Source organism: Haemaphysalis longicornis, unplaced genomic scaffold (assembly GCF_048455015.1).
Source record: "Haemaphysalis longicornis isolate Haplotype H1 unplaced genomic scaffold, Haemaphysalis longicornis Haplotype H1 scaffold_3, whole genome shotgun sequence".
NCBI lineage: Eukaryota > Metazoa > Arthropoda > Arachnida > Ixodida > Ixodidae > Haemaphysalis > Haemaphysalis longicornis.
The window spans coordinates 104,174,347-104,193,243 of record NW_027526335.1 but is presented as its reverse complement, the minus strand read 5'-3'; the positions used below and the strand labels follow the sequence as shown (position 1 = coordinate 104,193,243).

The 18,897-nt window shown below is 46.7% G+C and overlaps 1 protein-coding gene across 6 annotated transcripts in view; it reads left to right on the top strand.

Moving 5' to 3' along the window:
- LOC144174974 (ETS homologous factor-like) overlaps positions 1–18,897 on the top strand; it is a 405,488-nt gene that overhangs the window by 161,562 nt on the left and 225,029 nt on the right. Inside the window, exon 1 of one of the 6 annotated variants that reach the window (XM_077703976.1) lies at positions 4,679–4,829. The exons of the other annotated variants lie outside the window; for them this stretch is intronic. Within the exon in view, the coding sequence (XP_077560102.1) occupies positions 4,783–4,829 (47 nt within the window). The 5' untranslated portion in view covers positions 4,679–4,782. Of the gene's footprint in view, positions 1–4,678; positions 4,830–18,897 lie in introns of those variants that run through there. 6 annotated transcript variants of the gene reach the window in all.

Sequence of the window (18,897 nt, the reverse complement as noted above, 5' to 3'; positions counted from 1 at the left end):
CGATCCTGTAGATGCGAATGAACATAGAATCATCGTTAGCTACTCTCAAAATTAACTTGCCTCGGTTTACCTACGAACATAATAAATTTGATTCAGGACTTCCTTACAGGCCGCATGCAATTCACGTTCGCCAATAACAACCAATCACCGCTTACAGCTGTTACATCGGGGGTACCACAGGGCGCCAGTCTGTCTCCACTTTTATTTCTAATTTATATAAATGATCCGCCAACTAACATAAAAAGTAAACTAAGACTTTTTGCCGACGATTGTGTCCTCTACTCTGCAATGAAAAGCCCCGACGATAACAGCACCCTACAAGTTGACCTTAGCACTATAGCATTATGATGCAATAACTGGCTCATGCCCCTTAACTTATCGAAATGCAAACTAATCTCATTATCTCGTAAAAGCTCCATCACCTACCCCACTTACAATATTAATGCTGTTCCCATATGCTCTGTAACATCGTATAAATACTTAAGCGTTCACATGACACCATCATTATCATGGGAATTACACATCGACACAATCTGTTCCGAAGCATCAAGGACACTTGGTTACCTCCGACGAAATCTGAAATCTGCGGCCATAGAAATAAAAAAAACTTGCTTATCTAACATTCGCGAGACCAAATTTTGAATACGCGTCATCAATCTGGCATCCAACCCAAGCATATTTGACCAGTAACTTAGAATCCGTACAAAATCGTGCAGCTCGCTTTATCACCTCCAAATACTCCTCCGGTACCAGCGTCACATCTTTAAAAAAGTCCATTTCCCTTCCGTCACTTGTATCGCGCCGTCATATCGCACGTTTATGCCTCTTTCATGGGGCCTACTATCCTCCAAAATCCAGGCATGAATTATTAAAACCGTCCCACCGCACGACAGCGCGCCTAAATCACACCCAGCCAATAGCACACTTACCCGGTCGAACATCGGCATTCACAAGTTCATTCTTTCCCAATGCAATAACCCTTTGGAATTCGCTACCCGACAATATAGTATCATGCACTGACCGCGCATCTTTTCGAAAAAAATTGGACGACCATTATCACCACTCCGAACGTCAATGCTGATTCATAGTATAGATCCTAACTAGTTTGAACCTGCACAATTGCTCTTGCTTGTCTTTTCTTTTTCTGTGCTTTTTTTTCTTATAACTGAACATGCGTATTTGGTAATTTGGTATTAGTTTTCTCTGATCTGCTTTTTTTTTGCTTTGTTGTTGTTGTTAGTTGTTCTGACTGATGCATGTCAGTCACTATTTTTCTTGTTTTTTTTTCTTTCTTTTTTGTTGTCTTCCCTATATGTATTTGCCCCCCCCCCCCTTATGTAATGCCTTCGGGCCCTTAAGGAACTAATAAATGAAATGAAATGAAATGAAATGAAATGAAATAAGTGGGCACTGCAGGACGGGGTGCACATACCAACACAACGATGCAAATAACTATTGATTAAACATGACTTTCAAGGAAAAGCTGAAATTGATTTATCAATGCGCTCGTAATCTCACCAGGGAGTAAATTGCACTGTTCTGTCGTTCTTGGAAAAAAACAAAAAAATAACTTGGGAAAAGACTGAGTATTTTTGTAGCTCTTGGTGGAACAAGTGACCTTCGGTAGTCCATTCAGGCAAAGGGCTCTTTCCTTACAACGTCCTTAGCAGAAAAGGCACAACGTCCCATCCAATATTAATGGAGTGCACTACCATGGCCCAGTATACGGGCGGTTGTGGCGCAGAAAAATGGCCGTTCGCGCCTGGACGCCACCAGCTATCATTCGTGACGCTTGCGTGACTGTTGAAGATTTCTCCCGTACCTCGCGTTGAGTAGACTAGCCAGAAGCGGCGTCAATGTGCCGGGAAAACAGGTTTGCGCAATTCTCGAGCGGCTGCTACGGACCACAAGCGTGATCGCGCCTGATTCAAGACGCGTGCACATCTCGAGTGTTGCAACCATGAGTCAATACCAGCGAAGCAGTAAGACTACACTTTTTATTACGCCCGGGAACCTCACGGAACAGCGCTTTTTTCTGGCGGTACAGCACATAGTAACTTACTACTGACATTGATTTCACGAATTACCAATGAAAGCGACGTTCCCTTGACACTGAAGAGCGTATGCGTTATCTATAGCGATCGGTGCGCCGCACGAGCCTCCAAGTCTCGTGTTCGCAGAATTTCTTGTTTATGGCCAGCAGCCTAAGGCTGAGCAGCTTGGCCTGCGACCAATTTGTCGTATTTGCTAAGCCGGACATTATTTGCGGCTATCGTACATACCGCGATCACTGCCAACTTACGCAGGTGCAGTACGTGTATTGCTTGCCCTTATTGTTCCTGCTTTACGCCGCACTTGCCGGGCGCCCTTACTAATGCCGCGAGATGACGAGTTGCTGCTCCTTTTTTAAAGAATAGAATGTATGTTGTACACTGTCGGGTGCATTCACAAAAAAAAAAAAAAAAAAAGACGGCCGCGTATCCGCTTGCTTCGCCGCAAATGTCGTCGAAAGACGATTTCCTTTCTCGTCCTCTCTCCTTCTCTTACCCCCATCCTCCTCCCTTCCCTTTCGCTTTTCCAGTCGGGAATGCATTGGAGGTTTCCCCCCTTCAACTCAATTTTCGCGGGATCACACTGCTCGTTAGTAATCTGTTCGGACCTTCTGTTTCTGTTGCACTTGGAACAGCTCGAGCCGACATATCTTGTTTTAGGGTCGAAGCCCCGGGCTTTCGGCGTCTCATGTCATCGTCGTAACTGTCGTCTCGTATAGTCATGGTACTAAAACAGCGGTACACTCGCTTGAATCTCGCGCTGAAACGTTTTGCAACACGCACGAAAAAAAAAAAAAAAAAAACACACTGGGACACTCGTTTTACGCCTCACGCTAGAGAGCTTCGTGATTCAAAGACAACATATTTCTACAGCAAAGCTCTATACCTCTACCCCCGACGGTTTCATCTCCGTGAGGAAAACGCCAAGGCGCCAAGAATACACTTATACACTGCATGCGTCGCCCCTCCCGAGATTTCACGTTAGTGGAGAAGGCGCGGGATTTTAGTGTTTGATTTTGCCTCAGCTTCCTTTAATATTGTTTTTAACGCTTTTTTTTCTGTCGTAAAAACATCCAACGTGTATTATCAATAAAAGGACACTGTTACTCGTGGTTATGTACGAATATTTTTCCTCAAGTACGCCTAAGCTTTTACTTACCCCGAGTAATGTAAAAATGTGTGCGCCATTGCAGCCGTTTCAGTAGTATGAACGGTTCTTGTTCAAAGATTATTTTACCTGCTTTTTTTTTTTTTTTTTTTTGGCCGGGCAGGAAGACAGACGAAAATTTTCGCTTTTAGGTTGTTCAATAAAGCCTGCCGTCTTTAAAAAGCTTGTCAGCAGTCCTTAGAGTGCTGGGGCCGTAATTAAGGCCAAAATGTTAAGGACATATTAGTAGAAATTAAGAAGAAGAAATGGACCTGGGCAGAGCATGTAATGCGAAGGCAAGATAACCGCTGGTCATTAAGGGTAACAGAGTGGATCCCTAGAGAAGGCAAGCGTTGTAGGGGGCGGCAGAAAGTTAGATGGGCAGCTGAGATCAAGAAGTTTGCGGGGATAAATTGGTCGCCGTTAGCACAGGGCCGGGGTAATTGGAGATTAATGGTAGAGGCCTTTGCCATGCAGTGGGCGTAGATAGGCGGGTGATGATGATGATGATGTTAACGGCAAGCGCCGTGCTTCTTGCAATGTTCTGAGAGGGAAGAGGTTCTGGTTGCGAATATTGTACATTAGCGGTAATATCCGGTGATGCCGTACTGTTTTTATATATCATTGGGTCTAAACCGTAATTCGGGGAGCCCGTATGAACGCTAAATCCGCCTCGAAATCACGTTAAGTCCATTATGTGTTGTTTGGGAGAAACCCTACATGGGTTAGCCTTAAATATTTGAGCAAAAAACCATTTTTATATCTGAAGGGGCATAAATCTCTTTCCCTCCAGTAGGGATGTCATTAACAATGAAGCTTTTTTGAGCTACTATACGATTTGTTATTAATTTCCTCCCGAAAGTTCGGATCTCTGCTTCCAAAACTACACGCCATTTTAGCCACTTCCTCGTCGTTAGGATGTAATTTCAAATCTCCCGCTCACGCTTTGTTTGTTAGGATAAAATTCTCTAGATATCCTTTCGAGCCACCGCAGCCGCTTTTCTGATGGAGGCGAAAAGCAAAAACCCTTGTGTGTACGAGATTTCGCCGCACGTTAAAGATCCCCAGGTGGTCGAATTTAATCCGGAGCACTCCACTACGGCGCACCTCATTGCCTGCATGGCGTCGGCACGTTAAACCCTTCAATCAATCAATCAAAAATAAATCCAGCCATATTGATATCTCTGGTCATCGAGGCAACCGAAAATTCAGACTCGTGTCTTTTTTTTTTCTTGGACAAATAAATCTTCCTACAATGAGCTGAAAGTTTCTGTTTTTCAGTATTTTTCCTCACTTTAACAGTATGACGCCGATTTCCCGCCGTGATTCACCGCGAATACTTTTCAGACACGCGTAGCCACGCCACGAACGTGATAACGTGAAACATACTGGATCATTTTTTCCGCCGATCGGGCTCCCGTTGATAACGCCCCTCTCCCTGAGAGCGAGCTACGCGGTCCGAACGGGTGGATTCGATGCTCCTGCAGTTTCAGGGAAACCTTTGGCATTCAAACATCCCGCGCTCACTGAGCCCTTCCAAGAATTCATATCTGCACAAGGAGGCGTCGAAGAGAAGGGATTCTGATGGCGGAGTGGGCTTACGTCGAATCGTCGCGTCACCGCTGTTCCAGGTACCGTAGTATAGCAGCTCACAACATTGCGCTTTCCCTTACGACCACCCAACTATAGTTTGGTTCACGAGAGTCTCAACTATCAGTTAAGCTGTTATCATACCGGAGGCTGAGTTAAGCCGCGGAGGATGTTCGTGGGTATCATTTTAAATTAATTTTAAATTCAACGCTATCTAGGAGAAGGAGCGTACCTGGATGAGGGGGTGTTGTGAAAGCGATCACGCTGTTTGGGCTCTCGGAGAACTTCAGCCGTATAGACAGGTGGGAACGGAGCTGGCGGCTACAAATTTGGTCTCACTGATCTACACGTTTTATGAGAAAGTTCTGTTGTTAGGCGTACGTTTTAACTGATACGAAAAGAATGCGAATCTCTAACCACGGTCTGTTCGTTTGCCGAAAGCGTGCCACTGCCGTAAAACTACCCCCTCTTACTTCTCCCGCCTTAATTAGGATGGGTAAATTCGCTGCTCTTACCGCTTTTACTCGACGTGACGTGCAGTTTTCCTTTCTACAACAGCAGTAAACAGGAGAAAAGAAATATCGCAGTCGTGGTTGAGAGATCCGTGGTTTAGAGGACCGTTCCGAGATTTAAAGCTACTGTCTGTACTCGGCGGGTATAGGATACCAATTTCGGTAATCGGCGTGCAAAGAAAAAAAACTTACTCTGCTGGAATAATATTCATCTTGCGGCAGCTGATGGAGCACACATAACTAATTTAAATGCTACCTTTCCTCTCTTTAGCTCACTGCAATTGGGGAATTAACGAAAGCTCGCTAGACTTAAATATTTTTGGAGCGAATAAAAAAAATTATCGTATTGGTCGATTGTTTCGGCTGCTGTTGCAGGCACGCTGAAGTGCTTGGAGTTATTGATGGGGCTCTCGCTGCGCCATCACCACTGACTAACGGGGAAGTGATACCGGTTCCAGCTGTAGCAAGTTATGCCATTGAATGTTACTTTAGCAATTCAAAACGCGTGAGGTAGACCTTGCTTCATTTTGTTTTTAACCTTCCATCACATTTATTCATCTTTGAAGGAATTTGAAACTGGCGCCATCAAACAGAATCAAGGCCACGTCGCATTATCTGCGGAAGTCAAATGATAATTCGCGATACTACGTCTGCTTACTTGCGCGTATTTGAACCTTCTTTTTGTGAGAATTGCTCGTTACAACAAACTCCCTATAACTTTGAGGGGGAACAGTTCCTTCTGGCTTCACGTAAAACAGGCAGACCGCTCATTCGCTGATGCCCTCATCCTCCAAGTTAACGTCACGTGTGTGCGTACAACATGAGCGAAATACTTTCCAGAAGTAATACGTATTTTATTACTGAAGCAATTTTTGTATGTGCTGTGTGGAGGCCGAATGGTTCGAATGTAGGACTAAAATGGTAAAAGGGTGTGATAATTACGACCTTTTAGTCAGCTTTACAAGTTGCATCTCCTCCCCATATTCGGCACCACCAGTGCTGGGAATTTAACTACACTGTTTAGCGATTTATGTATGTATACCTTTGAAGAACAACGCGCGCTTTCTTTCTTTTGGGGGTTTGATTCTAGAGATAAGCTAAACATAATTTTTTCTCTCCCTCCGCCCACTAAATGCAAGTAGCACGTTGCTGCCCACCTCGTATTCTACCCACCAAATTGTAATTTAGACCCGATAATTCAGGCATACTATGGTTTTTATTACTTGGAAAACGATTTATTATCGTTCCTATATACGATGGAATGCTTGGAAGCGAATGTCAACGCGACAACCCGTTCAACTAGCCGCATTCAGGGCGCCAAGCGAACATCCGCGCGTTTATCGCCCCGGTTGTGCCCTCGCTATTTTTCTGCAGCGTTTTTTTTTTTTTTCCGTTTTGCCCCAATATCATTCCTCGCGTCATCCGCCGGCGCTGTCCGTAGCTGCTTCGTTTTGCAGCGCGACGCAGGACCGCCGCGCTTATCGGACGCCGCAAAACCTGACATCACCGCCCGGCGCTCTCATTGGTCGGGCCCGAATATTACGGTAACCGCTTCTTATCCGTTGTATACAGCCGCCCGCTCGACGAACCGGGGACGGCGTCGATAGCGTGGCTGTGCGGGCGGCTGTCTAAGCTGGAAATAGGCACCCGGGGGCTGCATACGACGGCGCGCAAAGAGGCACGACTTGTTTGAAAATGTTCGCATTAGGTTAGTTGTTATTGACTCCCTGACATATTTTTTAATACAAAATCACACATATTTTACAACCCTTTATAGCAACGCAAACTAACCGAAAAGAAAACGCGACAATGATTGCAAGATAATTACTTGTGTAATGTTTTATTTTTATATCACTTAAGATCGCTGGCACGGGACGGGCGTCTGTTTGCGTTTTAGCGTGTTGAATACATTCACAAGCATTCTGCACCAACGCAAAATCTCCAAAACATAACGCAAAAATGATTGCATGATTAATATTTTGTGTAATCTTCGACAATTATATTGCATAAAAAGTAAATTATACAGAGTAAATGTTTTTCCTTCGCCCCTTATACATCGGTGGAATGGGAAGGGCTTCTGTTTGTATTAGCGCTTTCAATAAGTCGCGCTTTCAATAAAGTGTACGCTCAGTATCGAGAACCGCGTCTGATGTAACACCGCAGTAATTTCGGCGTCATTTGGTGTAATTGTGTGCGTTTGCGGAGTAACTGTTACTTGCAAACCAAAATTTTTCATGGTGTAAAAAACTCCTGTAGCCTTTTCTTTTCCCCTTTACCCAAGGCGACAGGAAAAAAACACAAGCAAAAAAAAAACTTGAACCGTGGCAAAATTCATGCGAAATGCCTTGGATGAATTAATTGGGACAATGCTGCGGCACTACAAAGGAAGATTAGTGCAATGCTAAATAAAACTAGGAAAGGGCTGAAGCTCCCATCCTTTGGTTCTTAAAATACATCGGCGGACTGCAGTAGCTCATGGACTGCCATCAATTCAGCGCATTTCTATGGGTATCCACTGAGTTAAAAGCTAGATGCGCCATGTGTAATGTTTTGTGTAGGTATTTTGGGTCAATTAGTCATTCAAACCTTTCAATAATCCCATCACGCCTACTGTGACTTATACATAAAACCCTGGTAATAACCACGACCTCGAAACAACAAATCAACATCGTTATGACCGGTGTTTCGGTAAAGCGAAGGTTATTTCTCTCTCCGTACTGCAGTTTCACCCGTTCTACTGAAAAAGCGAGAATTTGAGTGAAGCGATTTCGCTTCAACGAGGTTTTACTTCATCAATATATTTGGTGTCTTTCTTGCGCGGGGGACACCGCATCCCCGTTGTGATATAACTGCAATGACGACTTTCGTAATTATCTCTAACAGCGAAGCATTTTCCAACAATAACCAAGTTTGCTGCACAGAAGAAATGTAAAAAATATAACTACACAATAACTGAGAGAGAGAGAGAGAGAGAGAGGGGGGGGGGGGATCTTTAATGGACCGGCGAGGTCAGCCAGGCTGGCTGCCCGACTTGTTACGCCAGATGCGGTGAACGGGCTATGTAAAGAAATAAAAATATCTCTCACGTACGCATGACTATTGAAACACGCGGACCCATTCGAAAAGCGCCCGCACAATCAGGCGAAACAGTAATTCGTCCGAGAGTTTATAGCGCACGGTCAAGTCCAGTATTCCGGAGGAACGTGAAGAGCATCCTTGTTGCGCAACATGACATTCGTGTTGTGAGCCACGACCCAAGAAGATCCCGCTAAGAGATCTGGGGTGGTATTCTCGAGTTTTGTCCCTTTTGCGTCCCTTTCAAAAGTGTCCCTTTTGGCGAGCCCTGATTGGCTAAAAGCAAACTACCGGAAGTGACGTAACGCAAACGCGGCAAACCTACTGTTAACGTTTATTGCTTAACCGGAAGTACGTCACGATAAAAGGGACCCAAAAGGGACGTTTTCAAAAGGGACAGTTACCAGAATACCGCCCCTGGGCAGACACAGCCAAGCTAGCGAAAGGTTAGAGGCGGTGCGTTCAAGTTCGTAGCGAGGACATGCGCAGAGAATGTGCTTAAAAAAAAAAAAAAAACATGGTCGTGACACTTACTACCAGAACACTAACGAGTGACTTATCACAGTATCCACTAGTACTTAGTGCTTTTAATAACTGGCCATGCATCAAACTACGCGTGACAATGTGGATCCGCTGAGCGCGCAGCACGACGTAGACACATTCAACACGCGCATATTACACTTAGACAACAAATAAATTCAGCAACAAAAACCAACGAGATGCACGAGGAGAGCGAGTGTGACTTAGTTACCTCGGAAATACCTCCGCTCTTCTTGCGTTTATACCCAGTCGCAGAATGTCCTCTCACACTCAGTGGGCTTGTCGAAAAAGTCAAATATTTTAGCTGTAATTTTAGAATTATGCACGTTAATGTGAACATATATAAATCAGCATGCGGATATGCAAAATACTTTTAATCGTGATTTGGAGAGGGAAAAGTGTTATAGTAATTATGTTCAACAATTCAAAGAGTTTTGTTACTGTCAGTGAATGTCAGTATCAAACAAGCAGGAGTTACTAAGGGGTCCGTCTAGACAATAACGATAGAATTTAGTTTCCAAAACTTGTGACAGGACCTACGTACCGTTCTGGTGGTATTAAAGGTCGTAAGGAGTTAGTGAATACAGCCGTTACTACCTTTTTACTAGCATTTTAGTTAAGAAAGCAGGTCTTCGTGAATGGCACTGGTCGGGAAGAAAGGAGGGATTGGAGGAAAAGAGTCTATCGAAGCTTAAACAAAAATTTTTAGTGTAGGCCCCATTGAGCCTGATCTGATGCAGGATGGCTTCATCTCGCTTGCACTGACCGCTTCACACCCGAAATCGGCAGTCTGTGTCTATTATCTGCCACGGCACGTATGTCTTGTTGAGGTAATGCCACTGCATACGCTGAGAGCTCTTAGCAACCAAGGAAGCGAGAACATATATCCGTCGCACTTCGTTAAAGGCACTGCAGTAATAATCGCGCTGTAATTCACGGAAGCAGCATGGCAGCTCGATTGAAGCAGCATTTAAAGCCCGCGTGTGAGGGTCAATAATTTCTTGAGCAAGGTGCTCTTGAGGCAGCACCATCAGGTGCTAAAGGGCTGCTCAGGAGTTCGTGAAGATCGCCCTTTGCCTGAGCTGGAGCAGTTATAATTTGCTGCAATTCAGCACGCAAGTCCTACAATTCAGTGACCGCCGAAGAAGTTTTGGGGCAGAGTTTTGCTGTTATTTTTGTGAGGGTTGACGAAATCAATGCTCCTATGGCAGATGATCTATCCATCACCGAGCCATTCATGAAAATGTGACTGTAATCTCAGTACGTAGTACAAATACGCTTAATGTGAAGAATTTCGGAGCAGGAACAGGCAACTTGGCTTTGCTGAGGATGCCGGGAACGGTTTCTGCAATTTTCCAGGAGAGAGATGTCCATGGTGGTGGTGGTGGTGGCGAGAGGCTCGAGGGCAGGCAGGCTGTAGTGAAGCAATCCCTCGCAGAGTGCATTGTAGCGCCTGATGAGAGACGTGACCGAAATATACTCAAAGCACAGAAGACTCTCGAGTATCTCTGTTAATTAACCCCTGATTTATTTGAACTTGCGCCGACATGCCAACATTTCAATTTATCAGTACCAAGCATGTCAAAACAGAGCTTGTAATTTCTTGCGAAATAATAGACGCACATCATTACAACAGAAATTAAACATGTTTCTGTCGACATGCAACGCGGTAGTAGCTGCTTTTAGCAAAGCGTGGTCCGTCATAGTATTTCCTAACGGAACATACATTGTGCGTGGACATCACGGCACTCCCCCATAATCCGAGAAACAAGGTATTGTTCGATAGTACTCTGATACAGCCCAAACTTCGCAACACCGTCTGAACGAAAGTTATTTCTCAACCCTAAATTTGGTCTGTTCTGTGGCCCGACGATGTCAACACGTTTTGTGGCATGGGGATAGTTCCGCGTTGCCCTGCGGTATTACTATGCTCCGTAGCCACTCGACAAGGAGTGTTTTTCTTAGTAGTGTGATATAAAACAAGATTCGTTGTACGACAATGCGGGGATTCCCCGTAGCCCTATGAACTGAATGTTTCCGTGCTGCTTTGATAGGAACCCTTATCTTTAATGCCATCCAACGGCAAATGCTCTGTAGTACTTGATACGGCACATGTTGCGGCAATGCACATCTCCCACACTTTGAAGGCGTTTTTCTGGCAGTGCTGTAGGAATACCTTAACGGCTTATATGCCGGCCGATTGCACATCATATTGTGGGCCCCAGACGTCCTCACCTGTAGCATTGCCGACTTATGCCTAAGGTACTCTATCCATTTACAAATATGCGTTCCCCAGCGCCAGTTGTGACCCGCTGCCTCGCTCTGACATCCCGGAGGTTCGTTAAGACGCCAGGACGGATGTGGCGTTGCGGAGGCTTCACGCGGTACCAATTCTTACGTCAGTACCATATACTCTTGCCCATCCCGCTAACACGAACGTGTATATACAGGGGGTCTCGGTACCAATTAAGCACCGCGGGTTGTCAATTCCTGGCTTAAAGGGACAGACAACCGATTTTTGTCGAATATATATTCTCTATCCCAAATGAAAGGGCATCACTTAAAGCACCTTGACGAGAAACGGTTTTGCTGATAACGCCCTAGAACTTTTTACATCGAATTTTTTTATCTACGAGCCGTATGTGTCCCTCCCAAAACTAATGCTGGCAACCATGACATAGAGTAGCTCGGCAACATACTTTTGTCTGTATGCGAAATAAACAACAATATTTAAAAACTTGTTCCCAGCTAAAAAACTTTGAATCGCAGGCTTTCCCGTTCCTTTATGTGTTTTTTTAATGCAACAGTCTATTTTGCACGCATGCGCCATCTGTTGGGATAGACGATAGGTAGAATCTGGCTTCACGTTGGGGAGGCGGTAAGTTCGACTCTCCCCGGGCGCGACGTTTTTTTTTTTTTTTTTTTAAGCTGCCGTTGGCGTATTTGGAAACTGAAATCAAATATTTTGGCAGAACAAACGCCTCTGCCTCAGGCAGAATCGTTAAAGCCCCTTCACTGGGTCTGTTTACTGAACGCTGCCGTTGATTCTGGGCATGGAGGCTCAGTTAGCCACACTGAGAGCAACCCAGCGGCGGCGGGCGGCGTGTCTAAAAAAATTTCAAAATAATGCTAAAAAATACATACACAATTTAAGTTTGTACAAATACTTGTGGTAAAAGGTTTCCAATACGTAAATAAACATTAAGGCAGTTACAGTAGCTGTTAGGTTTGCAGGTCACGTGACAGGGACACATATTGTTGTGCAAAGTTTCGACACTACGAACCGCCACCCTTCCGTTTTCAGGAAGTTTGCTGCCAAATTAAAATTATTTCCGCCAGTTTGTTTAGAAATTGCTTGTGGTTACCGGGCTATATAAAAAGCTGGCTTTCATATGAGCTAGAGAACATATACGCGACAAAAATCGGTTGTCTGTCCCTTTAAGTCAAGCTGCACATCGCGAGCGGAGTGTTTTACGCCGACCTGTCCAGACGTCATTCTTAAATCCTGTTCAGGATGCAGAAGCAATGCCTGCAGACGACGCAGATCGTACACAATGTACTCAGGCAGCCTGATATGCGCGCATTCCCCCTCCCTAGAAATACTTTCAGAATCACTGGCTGTCGACCCAAGCCCCGAGAGAACAGCTAGAACTCCGGAACTGCAGCAGATGGCGCATTATGTGCGATTGCACCGGAAGACCTGGGCCCGTTTGCCCGTACGCATAAGTTCCCGATTAAGTTCCCGCTTACGAATAATGCACCAATAAGTCAAAGTCGGATACGGCAAATAACCTGGCTGCCAGAAAACCCGACGGAAACGCTACCTTAACCGAGCGTTTGTGTCAGTTTCAGGCACACAACTTATTACCTTGACAGCGCTGAAGTTGTAGTTGAGAACTTATTCCTATACCTATCGCGTTCGGGCAAACGGGCCCTGGACTATGCTTCTCGTGCTCCAGCTGATGGCAACTAAACACAATTATTCATTTTAGATGCGAAGCAGCTTATGGTCGAGCCTGTTCCCTCTACCGTTGTGTGGGCGCCATTGTGCGGCGTCCACACCCCCACTGCGCATGCCTGGCCAGGCACCGCTGATGATGATTGTGGCAGGATGCCCCTAGGGATTGGCCAACTAAAGAATCCATCACGAGATAGCTTCGCGTTCAACCACCGTCGTCATCTTCCCGTAGGGGAACCCTGAGTAGTATGCGAGGCATTCCTCCTCTCCTCTCCTCCTCTCCTCTCTGAAGCTCCTCTCCGGGATTGCGCAACGAATGGCAATACCTGCGGCTCCGCGCGCGATAATGCGAAGCCGCTTAGGGTTAGAGACGCGACGGTAGCCGTTGCGTACTCCGCTGGGGGCGCCACTGTAGCTCCGCTGTATAAATGACGCGCGCACGCGCTCCGCTCCCCTCATTCTCCTCCCGCAACGCCGCGATCGAACTGAAAACTAATGGGAACTTGAGTCGACCCCATGGCTGCTTCGCATACTACTCAGGGTTCCCCTACGGGAAGATGCTGAAATTTTTTTGTTGTATTTTTATTGTAGTTTTAATACGTTTAAAGTCGCTACCCCTCCGTGTATCGACGGCGATGGTTGAAAGGCGAAGCTTTCTTACGTGAGAAAATAAAACGGTGAAGTGCCAAAGTCAAAGCCGCTGCAATCAAAGTCAAAGCGTCGACGATCAAAGTGCAAACTAAGTGCCAGTCAACGTCCAAACCGAGGCGACAGAAATAAATTCTTCAATAGAAAGTTCAGGAATTCGACGAGAAGGCGGAATATTTGTTGAATGAAACTTCAGAAAACAAAACAATAGCCAATGAAGCACGAAATAGAACAGAAATAACAAAAAGAAAAACAAATATCTCAATAACCACTATCACACAACTAAGAGAAACCTAAAACTTCTTAAAATGCAAACCGAAACACGAAGAATATGCTTAAAGACCACAAATCATGTAATGCCTTGAAGAGCGCAAATATTCTTAATTGGCATTTAAGCATTGCAATAGTGCAAATGCAGAAAAACAAATACAACAAAAGAAAACAATGTAAAACAAACTAAAATTAAAAAAAAAATTTGCCGCAGCTTGTACATGAGTAACAAGGCTAAAAAAACCGCAGAGCTGGCGGCCCCTCTCCCTTCGTTGGAGACCCGGCTACTGCACCTCGCCTAGATTTCCAAAATTGCCACTGAGAGTCCTCCATGACTGGCAGTCCCGAATCGTTTCGTCCGCAGGCTTTCACCTCTCCCACAGTGGAACGCGTTAGCACGCGCTTGTTATAGCGGTCAAGTCCAAACCAATGCCCGCGTTACGAACCCTAAGGAAATGCCGTGCGCCCTGGATACGGTAATAGCATCAATGCGTACTTACGTGTCCTGCTTGAAAATTATCGGTATAGTGACCCGTACTGGCGAAAACAAAGCAATCGAGATACGGGACAAGGCCGAAAAGTTGGGGGGAAAGCAACTATCCGTTTTAAATGCAGAGCACTTTAGGGGCTCGCCTTGTCTTCGCAGCTTGCTCGCTGGACCCAAGACGAGCCACACGGCGTTCCGTCATAGCGGCTGTCGTCGCGGCGTCCCACAGATGCTTCGAAAGCCAGCCGGTTTATATAGGTATAAGCGTTCGAAACTCGTGAACCGCTTACTCTTGTCATACATATCCGCGCAGTTTAGCGCAAAAAAAAAAACAAAAAAAAACTGCAGGTACATTTGAACCCGCAGCGCCCGCATTCATTTAGTTAGTAGCGCTCGTTGGGTTGGTTTTTACGATGGTAAGCGAAAGAAAAGTGGCAGTGCAACTTCGTCACGTGCGGGAGGAAAAGCAAGCACAAAAAGAACAGATCTCCCGCTGGCGCAGTTTCAGGCAGGGGGCGGCCGAGCATTGCGGAGGCAGCAAATTTGAAATGCGATGGGCCAACCTCCGTTGAATCCACCAGGAGAGGAATGAGACAGGGTGGCGAAGAGTGTGATGGGTGGTAAGAATGAGCGGATGACGGCGCCACAGTCCATTGTGGCGAATCACTGGTCTGCCTCTCCGACAGCTTTCACATTGAGTGGAATGGCTTTAATTTTTTTGTATCTAAACTATGGTACTTGATGCAGGTATTACACTGCAGGCACGCCTGCAGGTATGCACTGGCACGCCTGCAGGTATGCAGGCGGGCCAGTGTAGAAAGACTGCACCCAGTGTTTACCGTGTTTTTATGGGGTTCCAGATGGGATCGAACGAGTTGTACAAACCTGTTTTGTCATGTCCCCTCCGGTGGACTTTATTTGGCGCCCCTATTCTTACGCCAAGTAGTAAACCGTCTTCATTTTCTGCGAGATGTACGCGGCCCTTTTTTGCACACAGTGTGTCAGGTTCGTCAGGGTGCAGCGCTTCCCCAATTGGTTGTTTCCTGTTGTGTTTATAATGGCGAAATCCATGGCTACCTACGTGAAGTTGCAGATGCCACAATGTTTCTTTGTACCCGCTTCACCTTGGAATACTTATCTCATGTGCCGAGGAAGAAATTGTATAAGAATGTCGTGTATACGGTCCTACCGATCCCACTGTACAGGACTTTATACCATGTGGGGCCGGGACGAGACGTTCTTCGGCGCGTGAAAAGAATGCCAGCTCCTGGCTATGTTAAATCGTTTTTCTTTACCAGTAAAAAATGGATGATTGACAAATGTTTATTTGTGCCTTGGGGCCCTGATCGCATCCCTTCCAAAAAGCCAGAGACCATCGAACACGGGGTTCATAGATTGTTGGTGCGAGGTCTTCCTATGGGACCCCGAGGTCGCCAGGCTCACTCACGAGTGCACTCACCCCCCCCCCCCCCTCACCACTCATGAGCGAGGAGTGAGTGAGCATCGTCATCGTTTCGGATTGGCAAGTGTGAGTGTGGGTGAGTGAGAGCCCCACTCACGACACGCCATTGCGGAAGCCAATTGCGGGGAGCCCCGCTGACCCCTCGCGACTGCGAGTGCCACTTGCCGTGAGACCCGCTAACCACTCGCGTGTGCACTCGCCCTAGTCGCGCCATTTGCGGTGCTTACCACGGTGAGCTCCACTGTTGCGCTTGTACTCGCTGTTGGCTATTCGTCACAGGAGCCGTTCGCTATGATGGTTGTTAATGGTGGGATTGCTTTTAAATTCGGAATTATGTCGTCACTGACCTCCTGCTGTGGGGCATCCTATAAATAATTCTCTGGTGCCGCGTTGATTTAGGATTATGATTAGGATGGCTTCCTGATGCCGTAATGCACTAATAATGTGCGGTTTCGTTACTCGTGGAGAGTTTGCCGTACACACTCACGTGCGAGGGGAGACGAAGAGTGGTGAGCGTGAGCGCGAGGGGTAAAGGCGAACAGGGAGTGTGAGTGAGTACCAGTGGTGATGGCGAGTGGTAAGCGCGAGCGCGAGTGCGTGCGAGTGGTCACGGTGAGTGGTGAGCGTGAGTGCGAGGGGTGAGGGCGACTGGTGAGCGTGAGTGTGAGTGAGTGCGTGTGGAAAAAATATATTTTCTGTGTGAGTGTGAGTGAGGAGCGCCCAGTTTTGTCGATGTATGCTTATTATGAGCTGTGGATGATGGGTTGATGGATTGTGAGGTTCAACGCGCCCACGCTTCACAGGTAATGAGGCGCGCCATAGCGTAGGGCTCCGGATTAATTTTGACCACCTATGGATCTTTAACGTGCGCCGAAATCTCGAACACACGGGCGTTTTCGCTTTTCGCCTCCATCAGAAAAGCGCCTGCCGCGGCCGGGAATAGAACCCGAGTATTTGGGCTCGGCAGCACAACGCCTTAGCCACTCAGCCACCGCGGCGGGTAGCTGTGGATGCGAAAGCGTTGACGTCCCACTGAACTCCGCAGTGCTCTTTCTAGCGGGCATGCTGACGTCGCAGCCAAAGGAAGTTGGTGAATCGGCCGTGAGCCTCCGACAGCAGCTGTCATCTCTACTGACCATTCTTATTAAGTTGGTATGGTAGAATTTTGGTTGGTTATATTGTCGCAGAGAAGTAAGGATTGGTGAATGAGCCATGGCTTTCGGCCGGCATCTGTCGCCGCCACGGGCCGATTCTCCTCAGTGGTACGTTGTTCGACCTAAGCTCAACCTACACGTCAGGTTGACGGCTTACTGTTCAGCCTAACAGCGTGTCAAGCAATTATTGACGACCGTAGAGCTGAAAGAGTAACGTTAGGCCTAACGTCACGCCGGCACATACCCGCGTTCGCACTGCTCTCGAGCCATTGTTCGAGCAGCATCGTGCAATCACAGATTTCATCCAACGCCGCATGTTGGCGCTAATAACATCACGCCGGCGCATACTTTGCTGCTCACCTACTTTGTTGTATTTTGTTGCTCGCCTACTTTGCTTGTACTTTGATGCCCGACTAGTTGCTACCTCTGCATAGTTAACATGCTCAAACTGCTCCTGTAAGCCCCAGCACACATCTCTCACACACGTTTTCAAGTGGAACGCTGCAACGCAGTCGCTACATCTACATTCAGTTAGGTAGAGCTATGGAACCATAGTGGCGTAGGGGATGCGATATCTTCGCGCATTCCAGAGGCCCTTGAAAAATCCAAGTTTTCTTGACTAAACTCTTAAAAATTGATGCGACCTGTGTTCGATTCCGACGCAGTTACAAATTTACCTAATACTGATTTAGAAACAGCGCAGGAACAGCGCCGTGTTTGTGTGATCCCCCTATCGTCCTCTTCCTGCGCCGTTTGTAACTCAGTTATGTAGCATCTGGCCCGCCTACAATCCGTGTTGCCTAATATTCTTTTCAACTCAGATACTCCCCTATTCCTTTACACCGCCGGCCACAGTCACGTGGGTTTAGGAGCCGTTTCGCTGCTAGAGACACCTGCTGCGGGCTTTTTAAATAAATAAACCACGTATATATCTTTTCGCATTCAGAAATTCTAAGGGCTATTATCTCACAATATTATCTCACAATGAAGACACGTCACCACTTCTTACTAGTCGTCAACGGGAAAGCAATCATTGTCCAATTGAATGCCTCGGAGTGCCCTTGGAGTTTTACGTTGCGAGTAACGTTTTTAAGTTTTCCTGCTTTGTATTTGCGGCGTAAACAGCCGCAGTACACGGTGGCCGTCTACGCCATCTTCCGCTACGGGTGAGGTTGTGGCCGTTGACGATGTAGGTTCTGCGGTGTCCATAGCGGAACAGAAAGTACTTCCGCGCAGAGCGGCTGCGCATAGCACGCTATTGAGCGCGTCGCAGCCGAACCATGCTTTGCGGCCTTTCTGCTACAAAATACGCTCTACGCCGCATGCTCGCTTTTCGCTCGACTGTCCACTGAATGCCTCCACAAGTGTTGTCCAATGGGAGGAGGATGCTGGCATTTTCCTTCAACCAGCCATGTAATTATTTCTCCTTTGATTTCAGTTAATAAAAGGCCATATAGCCTCCAAGAGAAGCATGCGCAGAAGTGTAAGTGCACAGCACTTTGAAGGAAGGGTTTCCCCATATATGATAAGGCCCAGTCGAGTGTTTCTGGAAATGTCGCTCCGCGGGTGCAACAAACTGTGGGTGCGGCGCGTTTAACCACGAGGTGCTGATAATGCGCTCATGAATACGTATCTCAGCCAACACGCCTACCAAAGCGTCCACTGTTTGTCGGTAAAGGTAAAGGCGCGGATAACAATAGCAGGGAGTGGTAGCACACTCGTTTTAAGCAGCCACGCCTCGCATAGGGCTGCCTCCGAAGAACACTTCGCTCTATCATTGGCGCAAAAAGGTTCGGGAGAGGGCACGCTACAAGTTTTCCCTCTCCGAACGCCACTCCCGGACCTTCCGCGCGATGCTCTGGACGCAATCTGGTGCTACGTCTTCTTGTGTATCTTTATGGGACGTCCGGTCTGATGGCTGTCTTCGGACTCCTGGCGGGTGGTCAAGGACTGCTGTTTCCAGAATTTCATTATCGTAGAATGTGGGGTACACCCGGTTCCAA